The 27,314-nt window shown below is 42.6% G+C and overlaps 1 protein-coding gene across 6 annotated transcripts in view; it reads left to right on the forward strand.

Moving 5' to 3' along the window:
* LOC137428341 (uncharacterized) overlaps positions 1-27,314 on the forward strand; it is a 111,573-nt gene that overhangs the window by 31,460 nt on the left and 52,799 nt on the right. For all 6 annotated transcript variants that reach the window (XM_078777041.1, XM_078777037.1, XM_078777042.1 and 3 more), the window contains 2 exons: positions 23,596-23,769; positions 23,984-24,039. In XM_078777041.1, the coding sequence (XP_078633167.1) occupies positions 23,596-23,769; positions 23,984-24,039 (230 nt within the window). The remainder of the gene's footprint in view (positions 1-23,595; positions 23,770-23,983; positions 24,040-27,314) is intronic.

Genomic DNA, 27,314 nt, shown 5'->3' on the forward strand with positions numbered 1-27,314 from the left:
CATGTCCAGAGTAGAGTGACCTGGTCTGAAACCAAATTGATGATCAGAGATCAAGCCATTGGAGAAGAGGAAAGATTTCATATCCGAAGCAATGATGGATTCCATGACTTTGCTGATAATTGGGAGAAGGCTGATTGGTCTGTAGTTGCTCGGATCTGTTTTTGCACCTTTTTTGTATAAAGCGGTGATGTTGGCTGATTTCCAAGCAGATGGCAGATGACCTCGAGCAAAAAGAGGGTGAAGAGAACAGAGGGAGTGAAAGAGCGGAAGAAGATGATTTTAGGACCCGTGTGCTGATGCCGTCAGGTCCAGTTGCAGAATCAGAATCAGAGTCGAGGGTTGACAGAAACTTTTCTACCTTGTCAGGAGGAAAGGACACAGAGTCCAGGAGCAGCTGGGTACGACTGGGTATGGTGGGTACAGAGAGGGATGGGTTTGGGACACAAGATTTAGAGGCAAACACAGAGTTGAGCCATTCAGCTTTTTCACGTGCGGAGTCAGCTGTGCAGCCGTTTGAGGTAAGGGAGGGGATGGAGGGGGAACAAACACCAGAAACAGATTTGACCAGACACCACCAGGATTTGGAAGAGGGCGACAGATAAGAGAGTTCGGTCTTGAGAACGGAGAGATATTGTTTCCTGGCTCTCCTGAGGGTGGACACACACTTATTTCGGGCTTTGTGAAAGGAAATGAGATCCTTCCATTGGACTTGCTTTCCAGGAGACGAAGGCAAGTTGTTTCTTGGCAACAGCCTCACCACAAGATTTCCATGTACCATGGATGGGAGGAAGGGAATGACGACTGTCGATGAGATGGGATAAATCTGTGCATGAGAGAGAGCAATTTACTTTGGAAGAATTCCCAGGATGAGTTGATGTCAGAGGCGGTAGAGATGGGAGACCAGTCCAGATGATTGATGGCTGCTTGAAGACCGTGCCAGTTGGCCTGAGTGAAATGCCAGACTCGTCGACGCTGAGGAGGCTCCCTGAGAATGGTCAGAGAGATGTCCACTTTAACAAGCACATGATCAGATGAGCCGATTGGAGCAGAAGAAGAGCAGCAGACATTTTCTGGGAAGTTAGTCCTAACCAAGTCCAGAAGAGAACATGCTCCGTTGACTGAGATCTGGGTCGGGAAATTGACAGATTGTGTCAGTCCCAGTGAGTCGCAGAAGTCCTTTGCTGAGGAGCCATGGCTGGTGAGAGAGGTACCCACACCCAGCCAACTGGCATGGTGACAATTGCAATCACCACATATGAGGAAGAGAGAGTTGGGATGAGTAGATAGAAGTTGGTCCATATTATCAGACAGCGAGATGTAGATGGAGTCATCACTGTTTGGTGGACGGTACAACACACATATGAACAAGAGGTGGGAGCGAAGGGGAAGCCTAGCCAGAGGTATTCCTGGGGGTGAGTGGAGAGGGCAGTGCAAGGCGAGTGAGAAAGAGTTTTTGATAAAGATAGCAACCCCACCTCCAGGACGAGGCTCAGGTCTATCATACTGGAGGAGGGAGTAACCTGGGAGAGATACCAAGGAATCAGAGACATCATGAAGGAGGAAAGTTTCTGTTAAGCAGATCACTTCTGGTTTGTCAGAAGCAACCTGTATGGAGAGATCAGTTAAGTTTGAACGAAGGCCCCAGATGTTTGAGGTCCATACCATTAATGAAGAGGAAGGGGGAGCATCGGATACAGAACAGGGGGGGAGGAGCGGTAGGGTAAGAGGAGGAAGATGTAGGGAGAGCTGTTGAAGGTGTGTCAGAGATTTCAGAATAGCTCGGAGAAAGGGAAGGATGGGGCGGACAAAAGGTTTGAAGGTGATTGGGTGAGGCACAATGAGGTGTTATTTGAGGAGGGGGAAGAGCGAGGCAGAAGTTTGGGAGGAGATGGAGGTGAGAGTTGGAAGGGGGAAGAAGCGGGGAGGACACTTTGAGGAGGAGGGGTGAGAGGGGGGAATTGGAGAAGAAATGAGGGTGGGGAGATTTGAAGAGGAGGGAGGAGTTTGAGGGGGGGCTAGGGGGAGTCTAGGAGGGGAGGGGTGAGGGGGAGTCTAGGAGGAGAGGTTTGAGGGGGAGTCTAGGAGGGGAGGGGTGAGGGGGAGTCTAGGAGGGGAGGGGTGAGGGGGAGTCTAGGGGGTGAGGGGGAGTCTAGGAGGGGAGGGGTGAGGGGGAGTCTACGAGGGGAGGGTTGAGGGGGAGTCTAGGAGGGGAGGGGTGAGGGGGAGTCTAGGAGGGGAGGGGTGAGGGGGAGTCTAGGAGGGGAGGGATGATGGGGAGGATTTGGAGGGGATGGGTGATGGGGAAGTTTTGGAGGGGAGGTGTGATGGGGAAGTTTTGGAGGGGAGGTGTGATGGGGAAGTTTTGGAGGGGAGGGGTGATGGGGAAGATTTGGAGGGGAGGGGTGAGATTGGATTTTGGAAAGTGTACGATTAATGGGAAACGAAGATTTATTGCAAAATGAGTTTCTTGTGACCTTCGAGTTAAAAATACGTTTAAGGACGCTGGAGGGGGTGTTGGAGTGCAGGTGAGTTTCGGGAATGTATGAAAGAGGCACTGTAAGAGATGGAATTTTTGTTTGGGATGAATAGATTTGGTGAGCAAGTCGAAACTAACCTTTTAAAGAACAAGAAAAACGTGTTATAATATACGACAGAATACAGTACTTCAGGGGAAAGTTTAAACATTTTAAAGTTTAACATTGAAAACTATCTGGGGGAAATGGGGGAGAAACTCGTGGTCGAAGAACGAACGAACGAATAAGAACAACGAATAAACGAATAAGAACAGAGAAGGAAATGGTTGTTTTTTTTTTTTTTGTTTTTTTTTTGAGTTGAGAGTTTAAACAAGGAAGTAGGTCATGGGGTGAAAAGACTGGGAAAAACAGAGAACGAAAGTTATTGGAGCACAATTGATGGACCGCTGAGAGAAAAACAAAGCCTCAAGGTAGTACACGGTACGTCGGTACAAGGCCTCAAATACGCGGCACAAATTAACACGATTTTCCATACAGGTATGAAAGATTTACACTGAGAATTTTCCTGGGGACCCACTGTGGGACCACACGCCATAAAATAAATACAGTTTTGACGAAAATACAAATGGGAACAATTACTTCGATAGCGTGGAGAGCGTGGACAGATGCGAAAAAAACGTAACATCGCCGGCAAGACTGGAAGTGTGTGTGTGTGTGTGTGTGTGTGTGTGTGTGTGTGTGTGTGTGTGTGTGTGTGTGTGTGTGTGTGTGTGTGTGTGTGTGTGTGTGTGTATGTGTGTATGTGTGTATGTGTGTTTTGCGTCTGTGTGTGTGTGTGCGTGTGTTTTGTGTGCGTGCGTCGTTGGTTGTTATCTCCATTTGCAGGAATTAGGAGGTGGACCAGAGTCCTCCCAGGACCCAAAGTATCCATCTCCTCTTTGGTAAGGGATCACAGTTCATCGACCAAGCTGTTCAACTTTTTCAGAGTTTTGTTCCAAGGGCTCTTTTCAGGATTGTCACCAAACCCCGAATTTCCTCCTGTTGTATAGTTAATTTTTTTTTTCCACACACCAGGGATGGTTATAAAAATCTCTGAGTTTCTTCTTCATCATTCCTGGTGCTTCAATTATCACTTGTACAATTTTAATGCTCTTCAGCTTCCAAGATCTCTTGACTTCATTTTTTATGTCCTGGTACAGTCATGCGTCGCTTTACGTCCGTCCAAACAACGTCCGATCGCTTATACGTCCGTGGCCCATAAAAATAATAAGAAAATAATGGGGATAAAAAAACCTCGTTCAGACAACGGGACGTAGCGGACGGAAGTGGCCTTAGAGAGGACGTGCTCACACATGCATCACATGTTCTTAAACAAAATAGATTGTGCTGCCAGGCGTATGATGATACAGTGCAGTAACTATATATCCATAATATGTTTTGATAGATATAAGAAATGCCTATGTTACTGGTTTATGTTTTTTGGCAACTGCACAAACTGTATAACAGTGTATGTATGCTTGGTTTTGCCTCGTCGGCAGCGCCGCAGCATCATCAGCATCCAGTCTCTGATTACCCCCGTGTATCGTGAGCGTTATTCCATTGTCTTTTCATTTGATTTTATTAAAATCAATCCACCCTAAAGTTAATCATGGGTCCCAAACGCAGCGCAACCAGCCCAAGTGGTAGCAGCAGCAAGAAACAACGCAAGAGCATTGATTTGGAGGAGAAGCAGAAAATAATAAGACGGCGTGAGGGCGGCAAATCTGTGAATGCTATCGCACGTGATTTCGGCATGTCGCACTCCAAGATCACGACGATAATGAAAAACGAAGACATACGATATTGCATCTACCTCTAAATCGGTGAACAGTGTACTGTTTAATTTTACTTTACTATGAAGTACTGTACCTGTTTTACTGTATGTATATTATACCTGTATTTTTTTACCACAATATATTAGCTAATGTACACATGATGTTATTTTATTAGCCTTCTTAACCTCTGTGTTTCATTAGTTGTGTACGTTATCTAATGAATTTAGTCAATATTGTACAGTACAAGTACACTGCAATATTCCACATACACGTAACTATAAATACAAAGTTCACAATGCGATGTTCGGACAACGTCCAATTCGGTTAACGTCACGTTTCCAAGAACGTATCTAGGACGTTAAGCGACGCATGACTGTATTTGGTAATTTTCTTGATTTCTGCGTTGTTTAGGCCAAACTTGCTGGGTACTGATATCTCTATCATCGATGCAGTCTTCTCCTTTTTGTTCCTAAGTACAATGTCCGGATGCAATGCTTTGTTTTCTATGTTCACGCTCGATGGAATCAGGTCGTTCGTGAGCATGACGTCCTCATTTTCAATGGTTGCCCTTGGTTCGTGTTTCCATGAGTTTTCTGTTACTGGGATGTTTAATTATTTCCATATATGCCAATGAATCACATTTCATACTTTGTTGTGCCGTTGTGTGTAAAGTTGTTCTCATAGTTTTTTGCATCCCAGGAGCAGGTGACTAGTATTTTGTCTTGCAAAATCTATTCTTGTCCATCTGGCTCAGTCCCACCATCTTTTTTAATCCACTTGTGTACTGTCCTTGATCTTGGGCATTTATTATTATTTGTTTGCCGTCTCAGTTGAGCTGACCTCTTCTTAGCCATTCCAATGAGCCTTCTTTGTCTATCCCCACTCTGTCAATTTATTTTTTTTGTATTCCCTGCTCTTTTGTCATTCTCCCAGTTGTTGGTGTATATTTCTTCACATTTCTTTATATATATTTTCGACACCACACTTTTCCTATGCCATCTACAGGCACTGCATCACGTCATTGCCGGGCACCGAAGGGGCTCGGCAGTGACGCACGCTGAAAGGGAGTACTCAGTTTTCACTCGGGTTGTTTTCTTTCTTGCTTTCTTTCTTGCTTTCTTTCTTGCTTTCTTTCTTGCTTTCTTTCTTGTTTGTTTGTCCGGGCAATATCTCAGCCATCCTTTGAGCGATGAAGCTGAAATTTCGGCACAATAGTGAGCAAGTCCTTTGTCAAAAACAGTATTTTTTGTTTTTTGATTAATCAATTAATTGATGAGTTATTTAATTATTAGCAATTAATTAAGTACTTATTTATTTCCTTTCTCTTCTGGCCATGATCTCAGGCACCTTTTGAGTTAGGAAGATGATATTTGGACATGCCAATGACAGTGATTTGGCTGTAAAAGATATTTTTGATTTATTGATTAATCAATCATTAGATTAATTATTCAATTAATGACCAAAACATTTTTTTTTTTAAAGTTACAGATTCTGATGAAATGGTGGTGGTTTACGTGTTCTATTAGTGAATTGATTAATTATTTCATTTTTAAATGATTATTATTTAATTATTTCTTTATTTTATTTCTCATCTGGGCAATATCAGGCACATTTTGAGTGAGGAAGCTGATATTTGGACATGACAATGACCAAGTGATTTGGCTGGAAAGGCTATTTTTGATTTATTGATTAATTAATTAATCGATTAATTATTTAATTATTCGATGAATGACTTAATTAATTTTATTTTAAAGTTACACATTCGGATGTACTGGTGGTGATTTCTGTATTCCATTAGCCAATTGATGAACTATTTAATTTTTTTATGATTATTATTTATTTATTTTCATTATTAATCATTTATTTATTTTCTTTCTCATCTGGGCAATATCTCAGGCACCTTTTGAGTAAGGAAGCTAATATTTGGACATGACAGTGACCAAGTAATGTGACTATAAAGGTTTTTTTTGATTTATTGATTAATCACTTAATCGATTAATTAATTTATTGATTAATCAATTAATTATTTAATTTTTTTATTAATGACTTATTTAATTAAATTTCTAAAAGATACATCTTCAGATGAAGCATTAGTGGTTTAGTTATGCTATTAGCCAATTGATTAAGAAAATATTTTATTGATTTTAATTATGCAATTAATCGATCAATTATTGTACACCTCTCCCTCCCAATGCAATCTCTATGAGCTGTACTGCGGGATTGCCGGGCGCCGGGGGTGCCCCGGCAATGCCGCGCTGTAGGATATTTAATTATTTGGCATGGGGGCGGTGTACTTTGAATGTATCTGTACTTGTTTGTTTTCTTGGTTTTCCGGGCGATATCTCAGCCATCCTTTGAGCTCGGAAGCTGAAATTTCGGCACAATAGTGAGCAAGTACTTTGTCAAAAACTGTATTTTTTGTTTTTTGATTAATCAATTAATTGATGTTATTTAATTATTAGCGATTAATTAAGTACTTATACATTTCCTTTCTCTTCTGGACATTATCAGGCACCTTTTGAGTTAGGAAGCTGATATTTGGACATGCCAATGACTAAGTGATTTGGCTGCAAAGGCTATTTTTTAATTTATTGATTAATCAATTAATCCATTAATTATTTAATTATTCAATTAATGACTAAATTTTTTTTCAATTAATGCCTTATTGAATTAAATTTCTAAAAGATACATCTTTGGATGAAGCACTAGTGGTTTAGTTATGCTATTAGCCAATTGATTAAGAAAATATTTTTTGATAATCTTTTCTTGATTTTAATTATGCAATTAATCAATCAATTATTGCGCACCTCTCCCTCCAAATAGTCTCTATGAGCTGCACGGCGGTATTGCCGGGCACCAGAGGCGCCCCGGCAATGCCGCGCTGGAGGATATTAAATTATTTCGCATGGGGGCGGTGTACTTTGAATGTATCTGTACTTGTTTTTGTCTTTTTTGCAATTGTTGGGGATGTATTTGTTGCTGTTCCATTTTCCTGTGCAGCATCTGCTATTCGCACCTGTTTTTGTAAATTATTTGCAAGGTGAGTTAGGGATACCTTTTCAGGTTTGTTGTTTTCATGTTTGTTTATAAATTGCATCCAATAGTCTGTTGATCATTTCACTTACTCAGCTAGTCCTACACTCGTCGCTCTGTGCACCTGGTTGAGCTCCATCAGGCTACTCCCTCCCTCTCGTCTTGAAAGGTATATGCTCAGGATGTAATGGTTTTTGTAAAACATTTTGTGGATGGTAAGGAGTTTTCTTGTTTTGATGTCTAACTTGTTGGTTTCTGATTGGGGCCAGTTTATTATTCCGCAGCTATATTGGAACACTGGTACTGCGAGCTGGTTTATGGCTTCGATTTTGTTTCTTGGGGAGCGGTATGCTTTCAGGATCAGCTTTGTTCTACGTAGTAATGTAGGTATTCTTTGACATTTGTTTTGTGCATTTGTTTGTGACATATTTGGTGGCCCTCTTCTACTCTGAGGTATTTGTGTGATGCTTCATTTACTAACTGCTGTACTGTTGCTTCAAGGTCAATTTTTATGTTGTCTGTTTTTGTTGGTTTCCCTTGTACAAATGTACACTTGGCGCACTTTTCTTGTCCAAATTCCATTTGAATGTTGCCAGAAGCCTGGATAAGCACTATCCTGTGGATAATCACCGATCCCGTGGATTAAATTTATCCATTAGATCGGTTCTGTTGTTCAAAGCCTGGATAACTTTAACCCCTGTACTGAATTAAAAAAAAACCACCTTTAGAAGCCATTTTTCCCCCGCAAGCGGGGGTTGGCCTTTTTCGGGAACTGTGGTGGTTGTTGTTTTTCGGTCCCCTTTTTGAAGCAATGTTTTACGGCCGGATGCCCTTCCTGACGCCAACCCTTTTTGCCACCTTTAACGACAAACAGGGAATTACCAGTGAACTGGTACTCAATTTGCCGACCTCGGAAGGATGACAGGCTGAGTCAACCCCCCTGGCGTTAATTCAGCGATTGACCGGGATTCGAACCCAGGATCCTAGGATCCTAAGCCGGCACCCTAGCCGCTAGCCCAACACCAGGGACTAACCCCTGTACTGAATAAATTAGTGATTTTACAGGATAACTTTAGCTTACCTCCTCTGGCTCGAACGCCTTATCCGTGGTTGGTGACGTGTATGTAGGTTTGTCCAATTCAAAATTGCAGACGATCCAGCTTTGTTTAACATCTGTCAGGCGAACATTGAAAGGAAATTCCGCAAACGTGTTGACTCAATGTGTCATGTATGGACGTGCAAACATTCCCTTTGGTCAAACGGGTCTCTTTCCATTTCAGGGAGTTATGTCAGAATGCGGATTATGCGGACCTGAAACGGGCCTGTATCCTGAGAGTTAATAAATGTACGACATTTGATCGTAGTCTGTCGTGTTGCATTACGCAATGCATGAACCATTTCTCCTTCACTTTCTCCGCCCGAGCGATAGTTGTCTCTGACGTCGTTGAAGGCAGCTGTAATCGTCAATCATGCCTTCGTCGTCACATAATTAGTTCGGGTGTTCGAAAATTTACTCGTAGTGAGCTTTATATGATCTTACGCCGCCCAGCACAACATATCCCATTCGGTTAGAGTAAAATTTGCCTTCCTCTTTCTAGTACGACTGACTTCACCCGCCATGACTGTTTTTTAAACGGACAAGATGTTGCAATGCATTGTGGGATGCCATATGTCAATCAAAACTGTAACCACGCCTTTTCCAGCCCTTGCCCGGCAGATAACTATCCTACCCTTATCCAGCCTTTGAACAAGCGTGGTTTATACGTCGCTTAGTTATCCTTTGGATAAGACATTTAAACACAGGATAACTCTGATGTAAGGGTTAAATGATCCGTCTTTCTAACAGCCTGGAACTCTGATAAAACAATTATTGACTGGCGTCCCACATTCACAGAGCATTAATGGTAAAGGAAGTACCTACAGTCATGTGAAAAAGTAAGTGCACCCCATGTAAAGTTTTGACTTTTTCAACATATTTCAACATACAGCTATTTGATCTTCATTTCAACAATATTGATAGATAAAGGTGATATAATATAACAAATATGATGAAACATTTACATTTTGTAGTCAATTGTATAATTTAAATAAACATAAATGCAAATTTCGCATGTGGAAAAAGTAAGTACACCCCTACATTTATCACTACTTCAAATATCTAAAATTATTATCAGGTGCACCAGCTCAGGTGCAAATGATTAGAACATCGGTAGAGAGGATCTTGGAGGAACCTGTCTTATTTAAACCTCAGACATTTTTGGTTTGCTCTTTGTTATTGAAGTGTGCGGCATCACCGTGCCTAGATCAAAAGAGCTCTCTGAGGCCTTCAGAAAGAAGGTGAAAGATGCCTACGAGTCTGGGAAGGGATTTTGAAAGATCTCCAAACAATTTGAAATCAATAATTCGACTGTCCGGAAGATCATCTACAAGTGGAGAAGATTCCAAACAACTGACAACTTGTTCAAGCCAGGCCGCCCCAGCAAGTTCAGCCTGAGAGCAGACCGCAAGATGCTGTAAGAAGTCTCTAAGAACCCCAGAATGTCATCACGGGACCTACTAGCTCTTGCCACTGTGGATGTCAAAGTGCACGAGTCTACCATTACAAAGAGGCTGCAAAAATTTGATCTACATGGGAGGTGTGCCAGGAGGAAACCGTTGCTGTCCAGAAAGAACATCAGGGCAAGACTAAAGTTTGCCAATGAACACCTAGGCAAAGACCAGCACTTCTGGAACAATGTGCCCTGGACAGATGAGTCAAAGGTAGAGCTATTTGGCCACAGTACCAGAAGACATGTTTGGCGAAAACCAAAGACAGCATTTGACCACAAGAACCTGATACCAACTGTAAAAGCATGGTGGTGGAAATATTATGGTTTGGGGCAGCTTTGCTGCATCAGAGCCTGGGCAGCTCACCATCATAAAATCCACGATGAATTCTTCATTCTACCAGAGGGTGCTTGAGGATAATGTGAGGCCATCTGTCGGAAATTTGAAGCTCAACCGAAGGTGGACCTTGCAACATGACAATGACTCTAAACATACCAGTAAATCCACCAAGGAATGGTTGAAAAGAAATAAATGGAGGGTTCTGGAATGGCCAAGTGGAAGCCCGGATCTAAATCCCATCGAGATGTTGTGTGGGGATTTGAAACGAGCTGTGCATGCAAGAAACCCCTCAAACATCGCACAGCTGAAAGAATTCTGCATGGAGGAGTGGGCAAAAATTTCTCCCAGTCGATGTCAGAGACTGGTAGAGAGTTATAAGAAACGCCTACTTGAGGTTGTTTCTGCCAAAGGGGGCAATACCACCTATTAGAGCCAAGGGTGTACTTACTTTTTCCACATGCGAAATTTGCATTTATGTTTATTTAAATTATACAATGGACTACAAAATGTAAATATTTCATGATATTTGTTATATTATATCACCTTTATCTTTCAATATTGTTGAAATGAAGATCAAATAGCTGTATGTTGAAATATGTTGAAAAAGTCAAAACTTTACATGGGGTGTACTTACTTTTTCACATGACTGTATATGAGGTAGTCATCTTGTTGGTCTATTCATTCACGAGCGATGTAAATACACCAGCGCTACATTTACATTGAGCTCTATAGACTGTTATGTTTTACTACTCTGGTTGAAGTGCTCTAACATGACAAAGCAGAATACAGCAAAAATGAATGTCCCTAGCCTGGCCATGAAATCCACGGGCTGAGCCATGATGATGAGCTTGTGAAATCACGATAATCAGCACGATAGATGTCTTCTGGAATGTCAACTAATATGTGCATTATATTATGTTATTATTGATATTATATTATATTATATTGTCCATGCCTTTGATGAAAGCTTTGACTGCATCTGCACGACAAGACCATCGAGTATCACCGAGTTTCTTTGGTGATGTAAAGCAAGGTTACAAAAGGTGTAACCCATGAAACCAAAATGAAACTAGAACCGCACTCAGTGGAGAGCATACCTCCGTCTGGTTGGCCATATCACTCAATGGTGAAGAATCACTTAAAATATTCTACTCGCTGGATCCGGATCTGGATCTTCACCCAAATTGAATCGATTCTTCCTTGTCACACACACAGCCTGTCCAACAAGTTTCGTCCAAATCCATCCATAACTTTTTGAGATATCCTGCTATGTATCGTTTTTGGCCCGATCTCCCAATGGTGAAGAATCACTTGAAAAAATTAAATAATTCTCATATCCGAATCCATGTTCAGATCTTCACCAAAATCGAAACGTCCTTGTCACACACACAACCTGTCCATCAAGTTTCGTCCAAATCCATCCATAACCTTTGGAGATATCCTGCATCGTTTTTGATCCTATCTCCCAATGGTGAATAATAATTTAAAAATTTCTAGTGGCCGGATCCGAATCCGGATCTTCACCAAAATCTAATAATTTCGTCCTTGTCACACACATAATCTCTGCCAAATTTCGTCCGAATCCGTCTGCAACGTTTTGAGATTTTGTTCACAGACAAACGGACAGCAAGTGGACAGACAAACAGACAGGGGTGAAAACATAACCTCCATCCACCTGTGGTGGTGGAGGTAAAAAAATAGTTGCACAATTAACGGCTGGAAAAAAAATCTGAAGCACCCGAAAGGTTGGAAATATGAGACTCAGGGGAAACAACCATAATTAAATAACATGTGATTTAAAGGGATCACATCTCGTCGAAAGAAGGATGCAAAGATAAAAAGGGATTAAAAGGCAGAACTGCGAGATCGATCAATACTTGATAGGTGCGATGAAAGCAAGGAAGTGCTGGGTTACACAGAGTGCTGTGGGTGTGAGCTGGACAGGATCATTGGAGTTATAGGGGGTGATTTACATGTTATTTGTTGGAAAATGTCTTTTTTGTATGCATGATCGAGGTTTTTGGCTTGTAAAGGGAAATTTGGAGGGCTTTTAATGGGAAAAGCTGATTTGAAGAGACTTAGCAGGTAGGTCATACAAGTTGTGTGGTTGTAATTGTATAATCTCTGCTATTCTCCACTCATCAGGAGGATCCATTCCGTTCAAAATGTTGTTCATGATTTAAACCACGCTGCCAGCAACCAAAGGGGACTTCAACTGGACCAGTTGCTTTCAGGTCCAGACCAGTCAACACCTCTGGTCCAGACCAGTTGCGTATCCACCTCGGCGTTCACAAGCAATCATAAACACATCCTCGAATGCAATTGTCTTTGTGTTAAAGCCATTGATCAGGAGATGGAAGTCTGACGTCTTCCGGGAGTGTGAAATGTATCTCTGGAGGTGGAGTTTGCATTGACAATTCCATATAAAAAGTCTTATGTCCTTCATGTGCTACACTGGGTGTCTCCAGCTCGGTTCAGTGCATTTTGATTCCTTCGGCCAGTGAGGTCATTGACTCTGTTCCACACGGCGCCTCCTTCGGCCTCATGTGAGGCTGATGACATTGATCTGATAACCTCGTTAATAGCTCCTTCTCGTCTCTCCACGGCTGAGTGGCTATTGCAAGGCTCAGAGTGGCTGCATCTGCTTCTCGGTCTCTCCTCAATCGACAGAGGTTCTTACATCGTATCCAGGCTCATGTGACTTCATGGCCTCATCCCAAACTACTCACCATTATTGACTTTCTTCATTCTTGTCTGTTCAGCTGCTTTAATGGTGGTTTGGCTTTCGTTTTTTTATGCCTCCGCTGATGGTCGCTGGCGGCATTATGTTTTCGGGTTGTCCATCTATCTGACCGTGATAGGTTTTCGTTTCCGCGATAACTCAAGAATGTCTGTAGGGAATTAAGTCAAACTTGGTACATGTATGTATAATGATGTGGAGATAAACGGATTAGATTGAGATCAGACGTCCCGTTGGGTAAAAATTCTGTTTCTGCGCTAAATTATTGTGAACCAGTGATGGGATGTTGACGAAACTTGGTACAAGTATTTATTATGATGCAAAGATGAACTGAATGGCTTTTGGCATCAAAGGTCAGAGGTCATGTCAGGTAAAAATGTGATATTTGAGAACAGCCGAAATAATTTAAATCAAACATTGTATGAGTATGTATTATGCTGTAATAATGTGGGCGGACGCATATCGATCAATGTCGCGATGCTGAAGAGTACCGTTCTAATTTGACCAAAGGGTCTCCGTTTCATTGCAATGTCGTTGTTTATGATCGGTGTTGAAGCACAAAACTCTCACTGCGCACGGTATGAGTTGCAATTACGCAGTGCTGTACCCGAACCGAGTTCTCGAGCTGTTGCAAGTTGCCCTTCCAAGCTGAGTCAGAGTAAAGTGGGGTTTGGCTTTCAACTCAGAAACAACAACACAACAACAACAGGCATTTAAAGGCCATTTTCCCTGCAAGAGCGGGGGTTAGCCTTGCGATCCCCATGACAATCTTCTCCATTTTGCCCTATTTTCTGCATCGAGCCTTGTTAACCCCTTTGCCCGCATTTCTTCTTCGACCATCTTCAGCCAAGTCTTTCTCGGTCTTCCCCGTCCTCGACTTCCTTCTACGTTCATTTCCATCACTCTTCTCAACCAGTCACTTTCATCCTTCCTCAACACATTACCAAACCATCTCAAACTGTTTCTCTTCACAGCATCCATCACAGGCTCTATGCCCATCATCTTTCGCAATTCATCATTTGTCTTCCTCTCTCTCAACGATACTCCACACATCCACCGAACCATTCGCATTTCCACCCTTTCCAGCCTTCGTTGCTGCTCTACGTTCATTACCCATGTCTCGCTCCCATAAATCATAACACTTCTCACACGTGCAGCATATAACCTACATATAATACACATTTCTGCACCTTATATACACCATATGCATAAACATATAAGGTGCATATACACCTTATATAATACTACATAGCATATAATACACCTTTCCCTTCAGCTTCAACGACACTCCCCTCCTCGTCAGCACGCCACTCAGTTCCCAAAACTTCTTCCATGCACATCTCACTCGAGCAACCGTTGCCGAGTCGGATCCACCTTCTCTATTCAGCATGTCTCCGAGGTAACAAAATGTTTTCACACCTTCCAGCTTCATGCCGTCTCCAAGATCCAACTCAACATTTCCTCCATCTGCAGTTCCCTCTGTGCACACCTTACACTTGAATGTAGCTGCCACACTGGTTAATGACCCTCTCAAACCACTACATTTTTGATGAACCCACTCAGCGCACATTGTACAACATGCATTTTAAGGCCATTTTCCCTGCTAGAGCGGGGGTTAGCCTTGCGGTCCCCATGACAATCTTCTCCATTTTGCCCTATTTTCTGCATCTCTCCTTGTTAACCCCCTTGCCCGCATTTCGTCTTCCACCATCTTTAGCCAAGTCTTTCTCGGTCTTCCCCGTCCTCTACTTCCTTCTACATTAACTTCCATCACTCTTCTCAACCAGTCACTTTCATCCTTCCTCAATACATGACCAAACCATCTCAACCTGTTCCTCTTCACAGCATCAATCACAGGCAATATTTCCATCATCTTTCGCAATTCATCATTTGTCCTCCTCTCTCTCAACGATACTCCGCACATCCATCGAACCATTCGCATTTCCACCCTTTCCAGCCTTCGTTGCTGCTCTACGTTCATTACCCATGTCTCGCTCCCATAAATCATAACACTTCTCACACATGCAGCATTCACCTTTCCCTTCAGCTTCAGCGACACTCTCCTCCTCATCAGCACGCCACTCAGTTCCCGAAACTTCTTCCATGCACATCTCACTCGAGCAACCGTTGCCGAGTCTGATCCACCTTCTCCATTCAGCATGTCTCCGAGGTAGCAAAATGTTTTCACACCTTCCAGCTTCACGCCGTCTCCAAGATCCAACTCAACATTTCCTCCATCTGCAGCTCCCTCTGCGCACACCTTACATTTGAATGTAGCTGCCACACTGGTAAATGACCCTCTCAGACCACTACATTTTTGATGAACCCACACATTTTTTGTGTGTGATGAACACACACCCACCTACACATTTTTGATGACTTCGTTTTTCCGATATTCACCTTCAGACCTTTTGGCTCCATACATTCCTTCCACTTGTTCATCTTCTCCTTCAGTCCATCCATACTTTCCGCAATCAACACCAGATCATCTGCATACAACAACTCCCACGGTAAACCCTCCATTACGTTCTGAGCCAGCACCTCCATCACAGCTACAAATAGTAGTGGACTTAGTACCGACCCCTGATGCACTCCAACCTTCACCTCAAACTGACCACTGTTCCCGTCCTTCGTCCTTACAGCTGTGCGCGCTCTTTTGTACATTGCCATCACTACTCTGATCAACCATTCCTCCACTCCTAACTTCCTCATTGCCCATGTCAATACTTTGCGTGGAACCCTATCGACTGCTTTCTCCAGATCAACAAACCCAAGAAACAACTTCTTCCTCTTCTCCATGTACTTCTCCTGCAACTGCCTCACAATAAAAAGCGCGTCTGTCGTTCCTCTTCCTGGCATAAATCCAAACTGCATTTCGTCGATCTTCACCTTCTTCCTTATCCTCCTCTCTAACACCCTTTCCAATACCTTCATTCCATGCTCCAATAACTTTATCGCTCGGTACGAGCCACACTCCAGAGGGTCACCTTTCCCCTTGTATAGAGGGACAAGGGTACTCAGTTCCCAAGCCACTGGAATGCGGCCTTCTTTCACCACCAGATTACAGATTTCTGTCATTCTCTTCACACCCCAACTTCCTGCTGCCTTCAACATATCTCCCACAACTCCCGTCGACCCTCCTGCTTTTCCACTCTTCATTGCTTTTATCGCTTCCTCAACTTACTTCTCAGTTATCTTCTCTGCGGTCCTAAAACTGGGTTACTCTCTATGTTGCCATCCCATTCATTCTCTGTATTCAACAGCATTTCCATATATCTTTTCCATCTTACTTTAATTCCATCTGGGTCCACAATGATTTGTCCCACTTCATCCTTCAAGCAACTGACCCCCATCACATCACACCTCTCTTTCGCTATCTGCTTTACAATCCTGAATACCGCTCTCTGACCCTCTTCCGAATCCAAGCGTTCTCCGAACATTTTCCTACATGCCTCCTGCGCCTTTGCTACCTCTTTCTTTGCAGCCTTCTTGGCTGCCTTATAACTTTCATGCTCTGCTTTTTCTGCTCCCGTACCCTTCGCCTGCTGCCACTCCTTGAACTTCTTCCTCTTCTCGTCAATCCTCTTTCCAACTTCATCATCCCACCACCATGTTTCCGAGTGCCTTGGTGGTCCTTTTGTCCATCCACATACCTCACCAACGGCTCTCAACAGACTATCTTTCATTGACATCCAACCACTTTCAAGCTCGACCACATCAGCCTCTGCCATACTCAGCCTCTCTTTTAATGCCTCCCTCACTGTCACCTCTTTCAACCTCCACACCTTCATTCTCGGTTGGTACTTCACCCGCTGAGCTCTCCTCGCACCTTTCACCCTTATGTCGCAGACAACCAAGTGGTGCTGTGAAACAGCCTCCTCCCCCGGGATCATCTTTGTGTCCCGGAGGTGCCCACTATCTCGCCGACGCACCAGCAGGTAGTCAACGGTTGTCGTCGACCCACCTGACGTGTATGTAACAAGCTTATTATCCTCTTTCTGGAACTGAGTATTACAAATCAACAAATCAGCTCCATCAGCAAACTCCAAAATCCTTTCACCTTCTCCATTTCTCACACCATATCCGTAACCCCCATTAACCCCCTCAAAACCATCCATACTCCTTCCCACATGTCCATTTAGGTCTCCTCCTACCACAACAACTTCTTCATCTTTCACGTTTTCCATCAGCTTCTCTATCGCACACCAGTACTTGTCCTTCTCTTCATCGCTCCGACCAACCTGCGGAGCATATCCCGAAATGACGTTCACCAAGAGCTTTCCAATCATCATTTTCACCATCATCAACCTTTCACTCACTCTAGTCACACTCACCACGCTGTCTTCAAACTCCTCAGAAAACAGGACACCAACACCATTCACGCCTTCTGGGCACCCTTGCCACACAAACTTGTATATCTGTCCCAGCCTACCCTTCACCATTCTCACACCACTTCCCTTCCATCTCGTCGCCTGCACACAACATATGTCCACTCTTCTTCTGACCAATAAATACTTCCACCACTTCTGCTGATCTCCCTGTCATTGTCCCTACATTCCATGTCCCAAACTTCAGAAACCGATCTCCACGTCGGGCATCAGACGTTTCGTCGTCATAAATGGAGTGATTTCCACCCTTGCTTCGATCGGGTTCCCCACCTTGAGTTTTGACGAGGGGGAGTGGGGTCCCCCACGGGGTACTTCGGGCTGTACCCTGCCAATATGTAGTTGTAATTGTCATGGTTATCTTTTTGAGGCAATGTTTTTTTTGTTTTTTTAATGGCCGGATGCTCTTCCTGATTCCAACCCTTTCAGTCGCCTCTTACGACATGCAAGGATACGGTGTACCTATTCTAAACCGGGGTACACACCGGTGTATTTTTATTTAGTTGTTGTTTTTTACTTAGTTTTTATTTTATTTTATTTTTATTTAGTTTTCAACTCAGAAAACAACTTGGATATTTTCCTGTCATGAAATGAAGTGCAGTATTGCAGAAGTGGAAATTCATGCTCCACTAATTTTTGCGCATTCCGTCCTACAGCAGAGCAGCACCAAATTAACAATGCGCGAAATATACGAGGGTCGGTCCGTATTTCTCACTAAATCCAATTCAATTTACAATGAAAATTACAGGTTTCCGTCAGACCTGTAATTTTATTACTCCACGCAGTTTGTCAACTGTAATGCACTTAAATGACCGCATCAATCCGACTTGTTTTCACTCGTCACTGCAGTTGCAGGTTGACCACTTCGAGATTTGTCGTTATTTGTTTTCCTGCTCTTTTAACTCTTGAAACTGATAGTCACTATACACATTTATTAAACGCCAATGAATATCCACAGGAGTAACCTCTTCCATAAGAATAAATTCAGTAATAATAATAAAAATGGTTTATTCGATTCCACATATTGCAACAGCATGTCAAATTTCATGTGGATTACATCATTAAACAAGAAGGAGCAATCGGAGATTGCAGACCCTCGCCAAGACGTGTTTTTAGTATTTTAAAGGCTTTTGTGTTAAAATAAATATGGTGGTCGAACCACGTGACCGATGACGACATTATATATATATTTTTTTCTCCACGAATTTATCCTTTGATGATGCTCAATAAATTTCATCTTTATCGGATGAAGTTTTGTACTTGTCGAATTATGACGTCATAATGGAGGCACCTATGACATCATCATTAACATATGTTATTTCCCATGGAGAGTTCTTTGCAATGAGCCATATCTCAATTTTTTTTCTATGCAGTGCTTTCGGAGATGAGGTGCAAAGACGGTGTGTACCATGTGACCTATGACGTCATAATTATCATTTAAATTTTTTTTCAGGATGAGGTGCAGCTATGGTGAAAATTTCCTGTCAATCTGACCAACGTTTGCAGAATGAAAATGAATGAATGAATGATCGTTTTAAGGCCATTTTTCCCCGCTAGAAGCGGGGGTTAGCCTTGCGGGCCCCATGACAATCATGGTTCCCTGTTTGAGGCAATGTTTTTATGGCCGGATACCCTTCCTGACGCCAACCCTTGGTCACGCTCTTACGATGCGCAGGGATACGGTGTACCTATTCTAAACCAGGGTACACAGTGATCATTCATCCCAGCAAGCTGGTACTCAATTTGCCGACCTCGGAAGGATGACAGGCTGAGTCAACCCCCCTGGCGTTAATTCAGCGATCGACCGGGATTCGAACCCAGGATCCTCGGATCCCAAGCCGGCACCCTAACCGCTAAGCCAACGCCAGGCTTATGCAGAGAAAATCATATTTATTATGTCGACAAACGGACTCAAATGCAATATCCTCTCCTCTGACTAGGGTAACAAGAAAGAGAATATAACAGGAAGACGGATCGTTGTAAAAAATAAAAAAATAAAAATGAATTGTTTAAAAAAATGACAAGGCACAAGAGTTAAACCTTAAAATAACAAAATGATATGACAACAAAATGATGACGCTGTGCATACATGTTGGAGCTGATGGTTTCCGATCCGCACAGTTGGTTCATTTGGAGGATTTAGCATGAATGAAATATCCATTTTGATACATTTTGCAGGGTTTCATCTCATATTATTGCATCAAGACCATTTAAATAGGTTATTAGCTGCTCATTGTACATTATAAGGCTGGTGTGATTGACGACATTGAACCATAATCAAATCCACATATTCATCAGATGGTAATGCATCATTTATCATCGCTAAAAAGATGATGGGTCCCAATCATGTTCCTTGAAGAACTCCTGTATTAAGTGGTGCTCAATCAGAGCGAGTGGCATGGTAGCATACGCACTGCTGACGGAACAACAATAAATTGCAGATCCAAGGAATTATGGATGTGCGCCGACATCAATAAGCTATGCGATGGCAATTGTGTGATCGATTAGATCAATAGCGTTTGTGCAAGGCTTTTTCTGCATTAACGGGTATAGGATGTAACTTGTTATTGAGGCAGTGCGAGGTGGAAAGCATTTTATTGGTCCCAAACTGATGTGGATCAATTTTTGGGGGAATATCTTGTAAGATCCATCTTCCAAGGAATGATTCTTTAATCTTATCTGTAAGGGATATTGGTCTTGAGCTTTGCAAGGAGGAAGGGTTAGTTTTGGGTATCGGGACCACGATGGCACGTTTCCATGCATTCTGCCTGGACCTTTCCCTGTTGAAAAGAGGAGATAATTACGAGTTAGAGATGTTGCTAGCTCAATAGAAAATTTGTAGAGAATGCGAGCAGATATCCCGACAGGCCCACCAGAAGTTTTTTGCCGAATCGTTGCCAGTGCTTTTCGTACTCCCCATAGATTTATAGTTGGGTATGGTTTTGGAGCTGGAACGCAGGCCGGAAGCAAAGTAGTGTCAAGAGTATCGAGGTCAGAAGGAACAGAAATAAAATAATTGTTAATTGCGTTCACGATCGCCAACTCATCCTCCATGGCTATTCCAAGCAGAGATATTGTCATGTGATCCTTTTGTTTTCCGGTTAAAACACGGATTTTACAATATCATGTCGAGGGGTTTTACGGGATGTCGTTTTAGGGTTCACTATAGTTGACTTGAGCTTGCTTTCAGAATATCTTCACAGTGAAATGCTATTTGCCGTTTGTGGATTAATGACTTAATTTCAGGAGTCATCCATACTTTGCCACACGAATGCAACTTCACCTTATGAATTGGAAAATACGTTTCAATAGCAGCATGGAGAGTTTGGTTGAAACATTCGCATTGTGCATTGGCATCAGCATTGCTTGTTACTTCTATTCAGTCATGGTTGCAAATCCATTTGCCAAAAGCTCGAATGGTACTGTCCAGCATAGGCCAATTGTAAAGACATGGAATTATGTGAGGCTTTGTGGTTTGCGGCAGTATCGGGACCCAAAGTCCAGTGTTATGATCAGACGAACCTATGGTGGAGGTAATTTACATATTTGCGTGCAAGTCACTGATGTTAGTTATAAGTTATAACCTTATCCAACACTTTCCTTGAGTTGGTTTATGAACCGCTTGATGGTAATGCTTTTATCAGACAGGAGAGGAGCTATAGCAAGCCGATTAAAATCTCCAAGTAAAACGAAACCAGCGTCACAATACTTTGTTGAGAAGAGTTCAATAGTGGCCAGGATATGCTCTTTCAATTGCACTTCGATCAGGTTGTCTGATATTTGAAAGTAAATAACTGCACAAAAGATACATGAAATCTATCTTGGCAGGCGTGTGGGACGAAGTTTGATTCACGTCACTTCTAATTTTGGAGGAACCATTACTTCATTGAGTTGAGATGGATTAAAGTGATATTTTACGTAAATTCCCACATCTCATTTTGGTTAATTCTGGATTTGCAAAGCATCGCATAGCCGCAAATGTGAAGTTCCACGGGCATGTCATGCTTGAACCACGTCTCAGTAATGGTGCAAACATCGATGTTCTCTGCCTCGTACGCACATCTAGTGGGGCAGCCATTTTGAAAGCGTGGTGTGAAGTAGGCATTTATTGTGGTATTTATCTGCTTGGCAGTGGTCTTGGAATCGCTCCCATCACATAGGCAATTGATCTCTTAATTACCTCCACCACCAAAGGTAGATGGAGGTTATGTTTTCAACCCTGTCTGTCTGTGAACATAATATCTCAAAAAGTTGTGGCCGGATTCGGACGAAATTTGGCAGAGATGTAGCGTATGTGACAAGGACGAAATGATTAGATTTTGGTGAAGATCCGGATTCGGATCCGACTATTTATCATTGTTTAAGTGATTCTTCACCATTGGAAGATAGTGCCAAAAACAATACAGAGCAGGATATCTCAAAAAGTTGTGGACATATTTGGACGAAACTTGGTGGACAGGTTGGGTGTCTGACAAGGACTATTCGATTAGATTTTGGTGAATATCTGAATATGGATTTGGATATGAGAATTAATATTTAAGTGATTCTTCACCTTTGGGAGATAGGGCCAAAAATGATACATAGCAAGATATCTCAAAAAGTTATGGGTGGATTTGGACGAAACCTGTTGGACAGGTTCTGTGTGTGACGATGAAGAATCGATTCACTTTTGGTGAAGATCCGATCCAGCTCGGAGAATTTTTTTTAAGGGATTCTTCACCATTGAGTAATATGGCCAACCAGGCGGAGGTATGCTCTCTACTGAGTGCCGTTCTAGTTTCCCATTGTTGTCACCTGTCTTTTCTGGTCACTGGACACATCGAGACGTCGCTCAAAAGTTCTGCTTTTCTCTTCAAAATGTTCCGAATTCTACTTTTATTGGCCCCGATATACTAGTCAGGTTCACTATGTTTTTTCGTTCAAAATCATGGTAGATTAGCAAACATATACATTTTTGGAAATGTTATTACATGGAAAATCTGAAAATCAATGTTTACATTTGCCAATTCCGACCAATTCGATTCGACCAATCGACCAATTCCATTCGACCAATTCGACCAATCGCTTCGATCGACCAATTCGATCGATTCGATTCGATTCGATTCATCGAATTCGATTCGATCGACCATTCGACCAATTCGATTTGCCAATCAATTTGACCGACCTTTGCTTGTGTGGAACGGACTGTGAAAACGATGCGGACTATATTGTCGGATACGACACACAGGACAGTGATGACGAACTCTAAATGGCATATTCTGTAATCGTGTATGTTTGATGCCATTGACTGCCTGTGTATATTTTGTCATTGACTGCCTGTGTAGATGTGAAGTTATACTGACTGCATGTGTATATATGATTTTGCTGACTGCCTGTGTATGTTTGGTGATATGAATTATTGTGACACATTTTGATGTTATTAACTGCCTGTACAAAATGATAACATGTATTTGATTATGCAACTTATCGCGAATATAAAGACAGTATTTTGCAATTCAAAACCTTTGATTCGTGTCTTACCATTCCCCATAGCACTAATTTGATACTTTCATTGGATTCCTTGTCCCTGAAAATATAGGTTTAGTATATTTTAAAAAGTTTTTAGGGTAATTAGAGGCAGAAATAGAACAAAATATGTATTTTACAGTGGCCATTTTGAAAATCCAAAATGGCCGCCATACAGGTATCTCTCCAAATGTAAACATTGATTTTTAGTTTCCTTATGCTATAACCTTTCCAAAAATGTATAGGTTTGCTAATCTACCATGATTTTGAACGAAATATAATTTATTGACATAGTGAACCTGACTATACAGTTGATTGAAGTGTTTGCACAAATGCATTCATCTATTTCCATTAGAGGACATGGATTTTGTATCCAATCTGAAAATGAAACAGATGAGCTAATGCAATGAAATATCCCTTCAATAATATTGCCCATTATTTATTTCTTTTATTTTTTTAAATATTTGCCCCTCCAATCAACTTACTGAATGACCAAAGGTCAAGTTTGAGCCAGGCTTGTGCATGTCCAAAATTCCACCACCTGTATATTATGCAAAGGTGACGTATTGTGTTGTACTAAGCAAGTGCTGCATCATGGAGTACACATTCTCCAAGTTGTTTAGGCCATTTAAAAATTTGTTTTGTATACTTTTTCCATTGAGGTGGCCATTTGGGCCTAAATTGATTCATTAAAAATATATATATATATATATTTATATATGGAGTATTTTATGAGAGCTTGTCTGCCTACCATTCAGATGGGAGCAGTACCTCTGGCAGCGCTTGGAGCACTGCATGGCACTGGAGGATGCCTGGATCCCACTTTGGCTGCTCTTGGCATTCCCCAACCTGCTCTGCTTGGTGGCACAGTCGATCCTTGTAAATTGGAGGAGATCCGTCGTTCTGTTTATGTTGGAAACCTTTCTGCACATGTAAGTTTCTGTGCACCACCTCCATTCGATTTGGTGCTTGCTTAGAAAATGATCATGGATGCCCCCTTCTTCTTCTTTATTTTATTTTATTTTTGTCTGCCTGGTATAAAATTTAGTTTTCAATTTTAAATGTCAGTAATGTAAAGAATAGTTGACCTCTGACTATAAACTGCAAGTGTTTTGGAAGGTTACTCATCATTTATTCTTGTTGCAGCAATCTGGAGGCACTGATCACCTTCTAAATCTCTTCTCTCAAGTCGGAGACCTAAAGTAAGTTATTGTCCAGGATAAAATGTTTTGCTCATTTTCTTTGTCATTCGGACATGGTTTGAAGTTTTTGGAAAGGAAAAATTTCTTTTTAATCCCCATATAGTTTGTCAACTCCTGTAGGTTGCATTTTCATGAGTTTGAATTTGAATGCATGAGTACACCTGCTCACTATGGCAGTGGCAGGCAGGGTTATTCCTCTCTGGGATATATAGATTACAGTAGATCTAAGGTCGGGCCTCAATAACATTGGGGAGCGGGGGGTGGGGGGACGAGTGTTCATTTACCAAGTTTATTGTAGAGCACTCGCTAAGTGACTTTAGCATTTGAGTAAGCACTCCATTCAAAACCGTTGATAAGGAACGGCTGGCTTGGCAAGCGTTAGCTACATGCTTGGAAACTGAACACGCCCCGGGTTTCCTCCCTTTCAGTTTTGTGTTGAACAGCATTCGCGAATGTTTCAAAAGGTAATCATGCGTGTTTGTGGTTTATAATATTTTGACTTCTGGTAAGGGTGCTCCCATTAAAACGGCACGATAAGCTGTTTATGCACGTTAACATGACATTTGTCAAAGGAGGAAACCCCTTGGGGAGGGGAGATATTATTAGTATTAGATATTAGTATATTGTTGCGGATCTCGAGCCTGTCGACGTACAGAGGGGGGTTAAACCCTTTTCCCCCTCGAGCTTCGAGTCCACGAGGCCGAGCCGCCACTCCCGTAGCGAGCGTGCGGAAGGGTATCTGGTCGATTCCCTAAGTACCTTCGATACACACACCGCCACGAGAACGGGGACTGGACCTCGCACGAATCTTGCTGATCTGATCTGCCCAAGTGGTTTGCGTGTCACGTGACTCGTGCCGTTAATTCTTATTAAGCCCGATCGAGCAGTTTTATTCGTACAGTGCGAAGCCAATGGTGGAAAATGATGTAAACGGCCAAATGGAAGGAAGAACAGGTTTATTATACAATTTATACAGTGATCAGCATGAAGAGACACAGAGCAGAAGCTTAACGGCCTTAACTTAATCCCCGGAGAAGGGCCCACTCACTCACGCGGGGAAAAGGATGAAGAAGGGCGCGCTCCAAGCGCGGCCTTGGCGCCGTTCGCCCCGGTCAGCTCGTTCGGCATGTCCCTGGGATGTTCGCGGCACGTGCAGGGAGCTCAGGCAAGGAGATCGTTGGCATCTGTGGCCCCGGGTGAGACCGTCCTCGCAAGCGCTATTAATAGGCAGCAGGGCACAGGGCACAGGGAGAGTTTGTGCTTTCTCTTTCGACACACCTCTCTACGACAGAGGGAGCTTAGCACGGAGGAGATCGTTCGGGGGCAGCGAGCAAGAGCGAGACCGTTCACAGAGAGCGACTGGGGGGCCCGGGGCAAGGTCTTATAGCCCCTCCCAGAGTCCCACCAGAATATTCCAAGCCCCTCCCCCGACTGCTGTTGTTAGCCACTCCCCTTGAGCTTTCATTGGCTGCCTGCCGCTTACTGGCCACTCCCCTGCAGCTCCACCCTCGGGCCTTCCAGACTTGTTCCAGGCCCTAGCACATGGTATTCCAGCCCAAAAGAACACAGGGCATTCCAGCCCAAAAGAACACAAAACCTACACTTACTGGCCTGCTCCAACGCATACGAACACAGGAAAGGAGACTATGCTTACATTTAATAATAAATAACTAAACTGAAGCGAGGCTACATGTTGTCGTGCAACTAACTAAGAGGGGGGGTTATCTTTATTCCCACAACCACAACAATATATTATTAATAACATTAACATTATGCTATTATATTTATTGTTATTATTAGAAGTGGCTTTGGAAAAACGATAAAGTTAAAAAAAACTATCTTGACCCCGACATACACCTCACCACACAACCCCATTGGCGAGAAAATCGCTCTTGGTGGAGTAAACCACCTTGGGAGGTTGGGGGGTGGGGCGGGAATGAATTTTGTATGACGACATAACAAAATGCAACTGAGCATGTCGAAACGTTGTCCTGTTTTCACCGATATAATGTTTTAACATTAATATATAATCATTCTTAAAGGTGTTGTTGTTAAAATAGCCACTTGCCATCTGTTGGTCAGCTGAACAATGTCACATAATGTTGCCATGCTCCAATTCTTGTTAAGCACAGCATTAGATTCGACACTTGTCTTTAATGAGATGGTGGGGTTTTTTGGTTTTTTTTTTGATATCTTGCCACTGGATCATCTACCGATAATTTTCTATTCTATGTGGTGGTATTCGCACAAGAGTCTGAGTGTGGTGATGCTGTGTGTATACATAATTAATTGGTGATGCAAGCTGTCGTCACTACACTGGTGGAGAGTCCATTTATCTTGGCACTAGACATGACACATGATGTGATCGATTTGTTTTTTTGGAAAGTTTGATGTCATAGTAAGTTTAAACATGAAACAATTATTTTTGATGCTTTTTCATTTATAATACCTCTAATCTACTTTTGGGTTTTCTATACAAACATCTATAAAGTATGTATTATTAAAACGTAGTTGTGGTTTTATCCATATCGTCAGTTACTTGGATTAAGCAAAGATTGTGCCTCACTTCATTCAAATGCTTTCACAAAGCTCGGAACAAGTGTGCGTCTACCCTCAGGAGAGCCAGGAAACAATATCTATCCACTCTCAAGACTGAACTGTCAAACCAGTCTCCCGCCTCCAAATCCTGGTGTCATCTGGTCAAATCTGTTTCTGGTGTTTGTTCCACCTCCATCCCCTCCCTTACCACAAACGGCTAGAATGCTGACACTGCACGTGAAAAACCCGAATGCCTCAACTCTGTGTTTACCTCAAATTATTGTGTCCCAAACCCATTTCTCTCTGTACCCACCTTACCCAGTCGAACCCAGCTGCTCCTGGACTCTGTGTCCTTCTCTCCTGACAAGGTGGAGAAGTTTCTGTCAAACCTCGACTCTGATTCTGCAACTCGACCAAACAGCATCAGCCCACAGGTCCTAAAATCCTGCTCTGCCGCTCTTTCACACCCTCTCTCAACTCTCTTCACCCTCTCTTTTGCTCAAGGTCATCTGCCAACAGCTTGGAAATCAGCCAACATTACCGCTTTACACAAAAAGATGCAAAAACCGATCCGTGCAACAACAGACCAATCAGCTTGCTCCCAATAATCAAAGTCATGGAATCCATCATCACTTCTGACATAAAATCCTTCCTCTTCTCCAATGGCTTGATCTCGGATCATCAATTTGGATTCAGACCAGGTCACCCCACTCTTGACGTGGTGCTTCTGCTGTCTC

Source organism: Myxine glutinosa, chromosome 1, assembly GCF_964187855.1.
Source record: "Myxine glutinosa chromosome 1, kmMyxGlut1.1, whole genome shotgun sequence".
NCBI lineage: Eukaryota > Metazoa > Chordata > Myxini > Myxiniformes > Myxinidae > Myxine > Myxine glutinosa.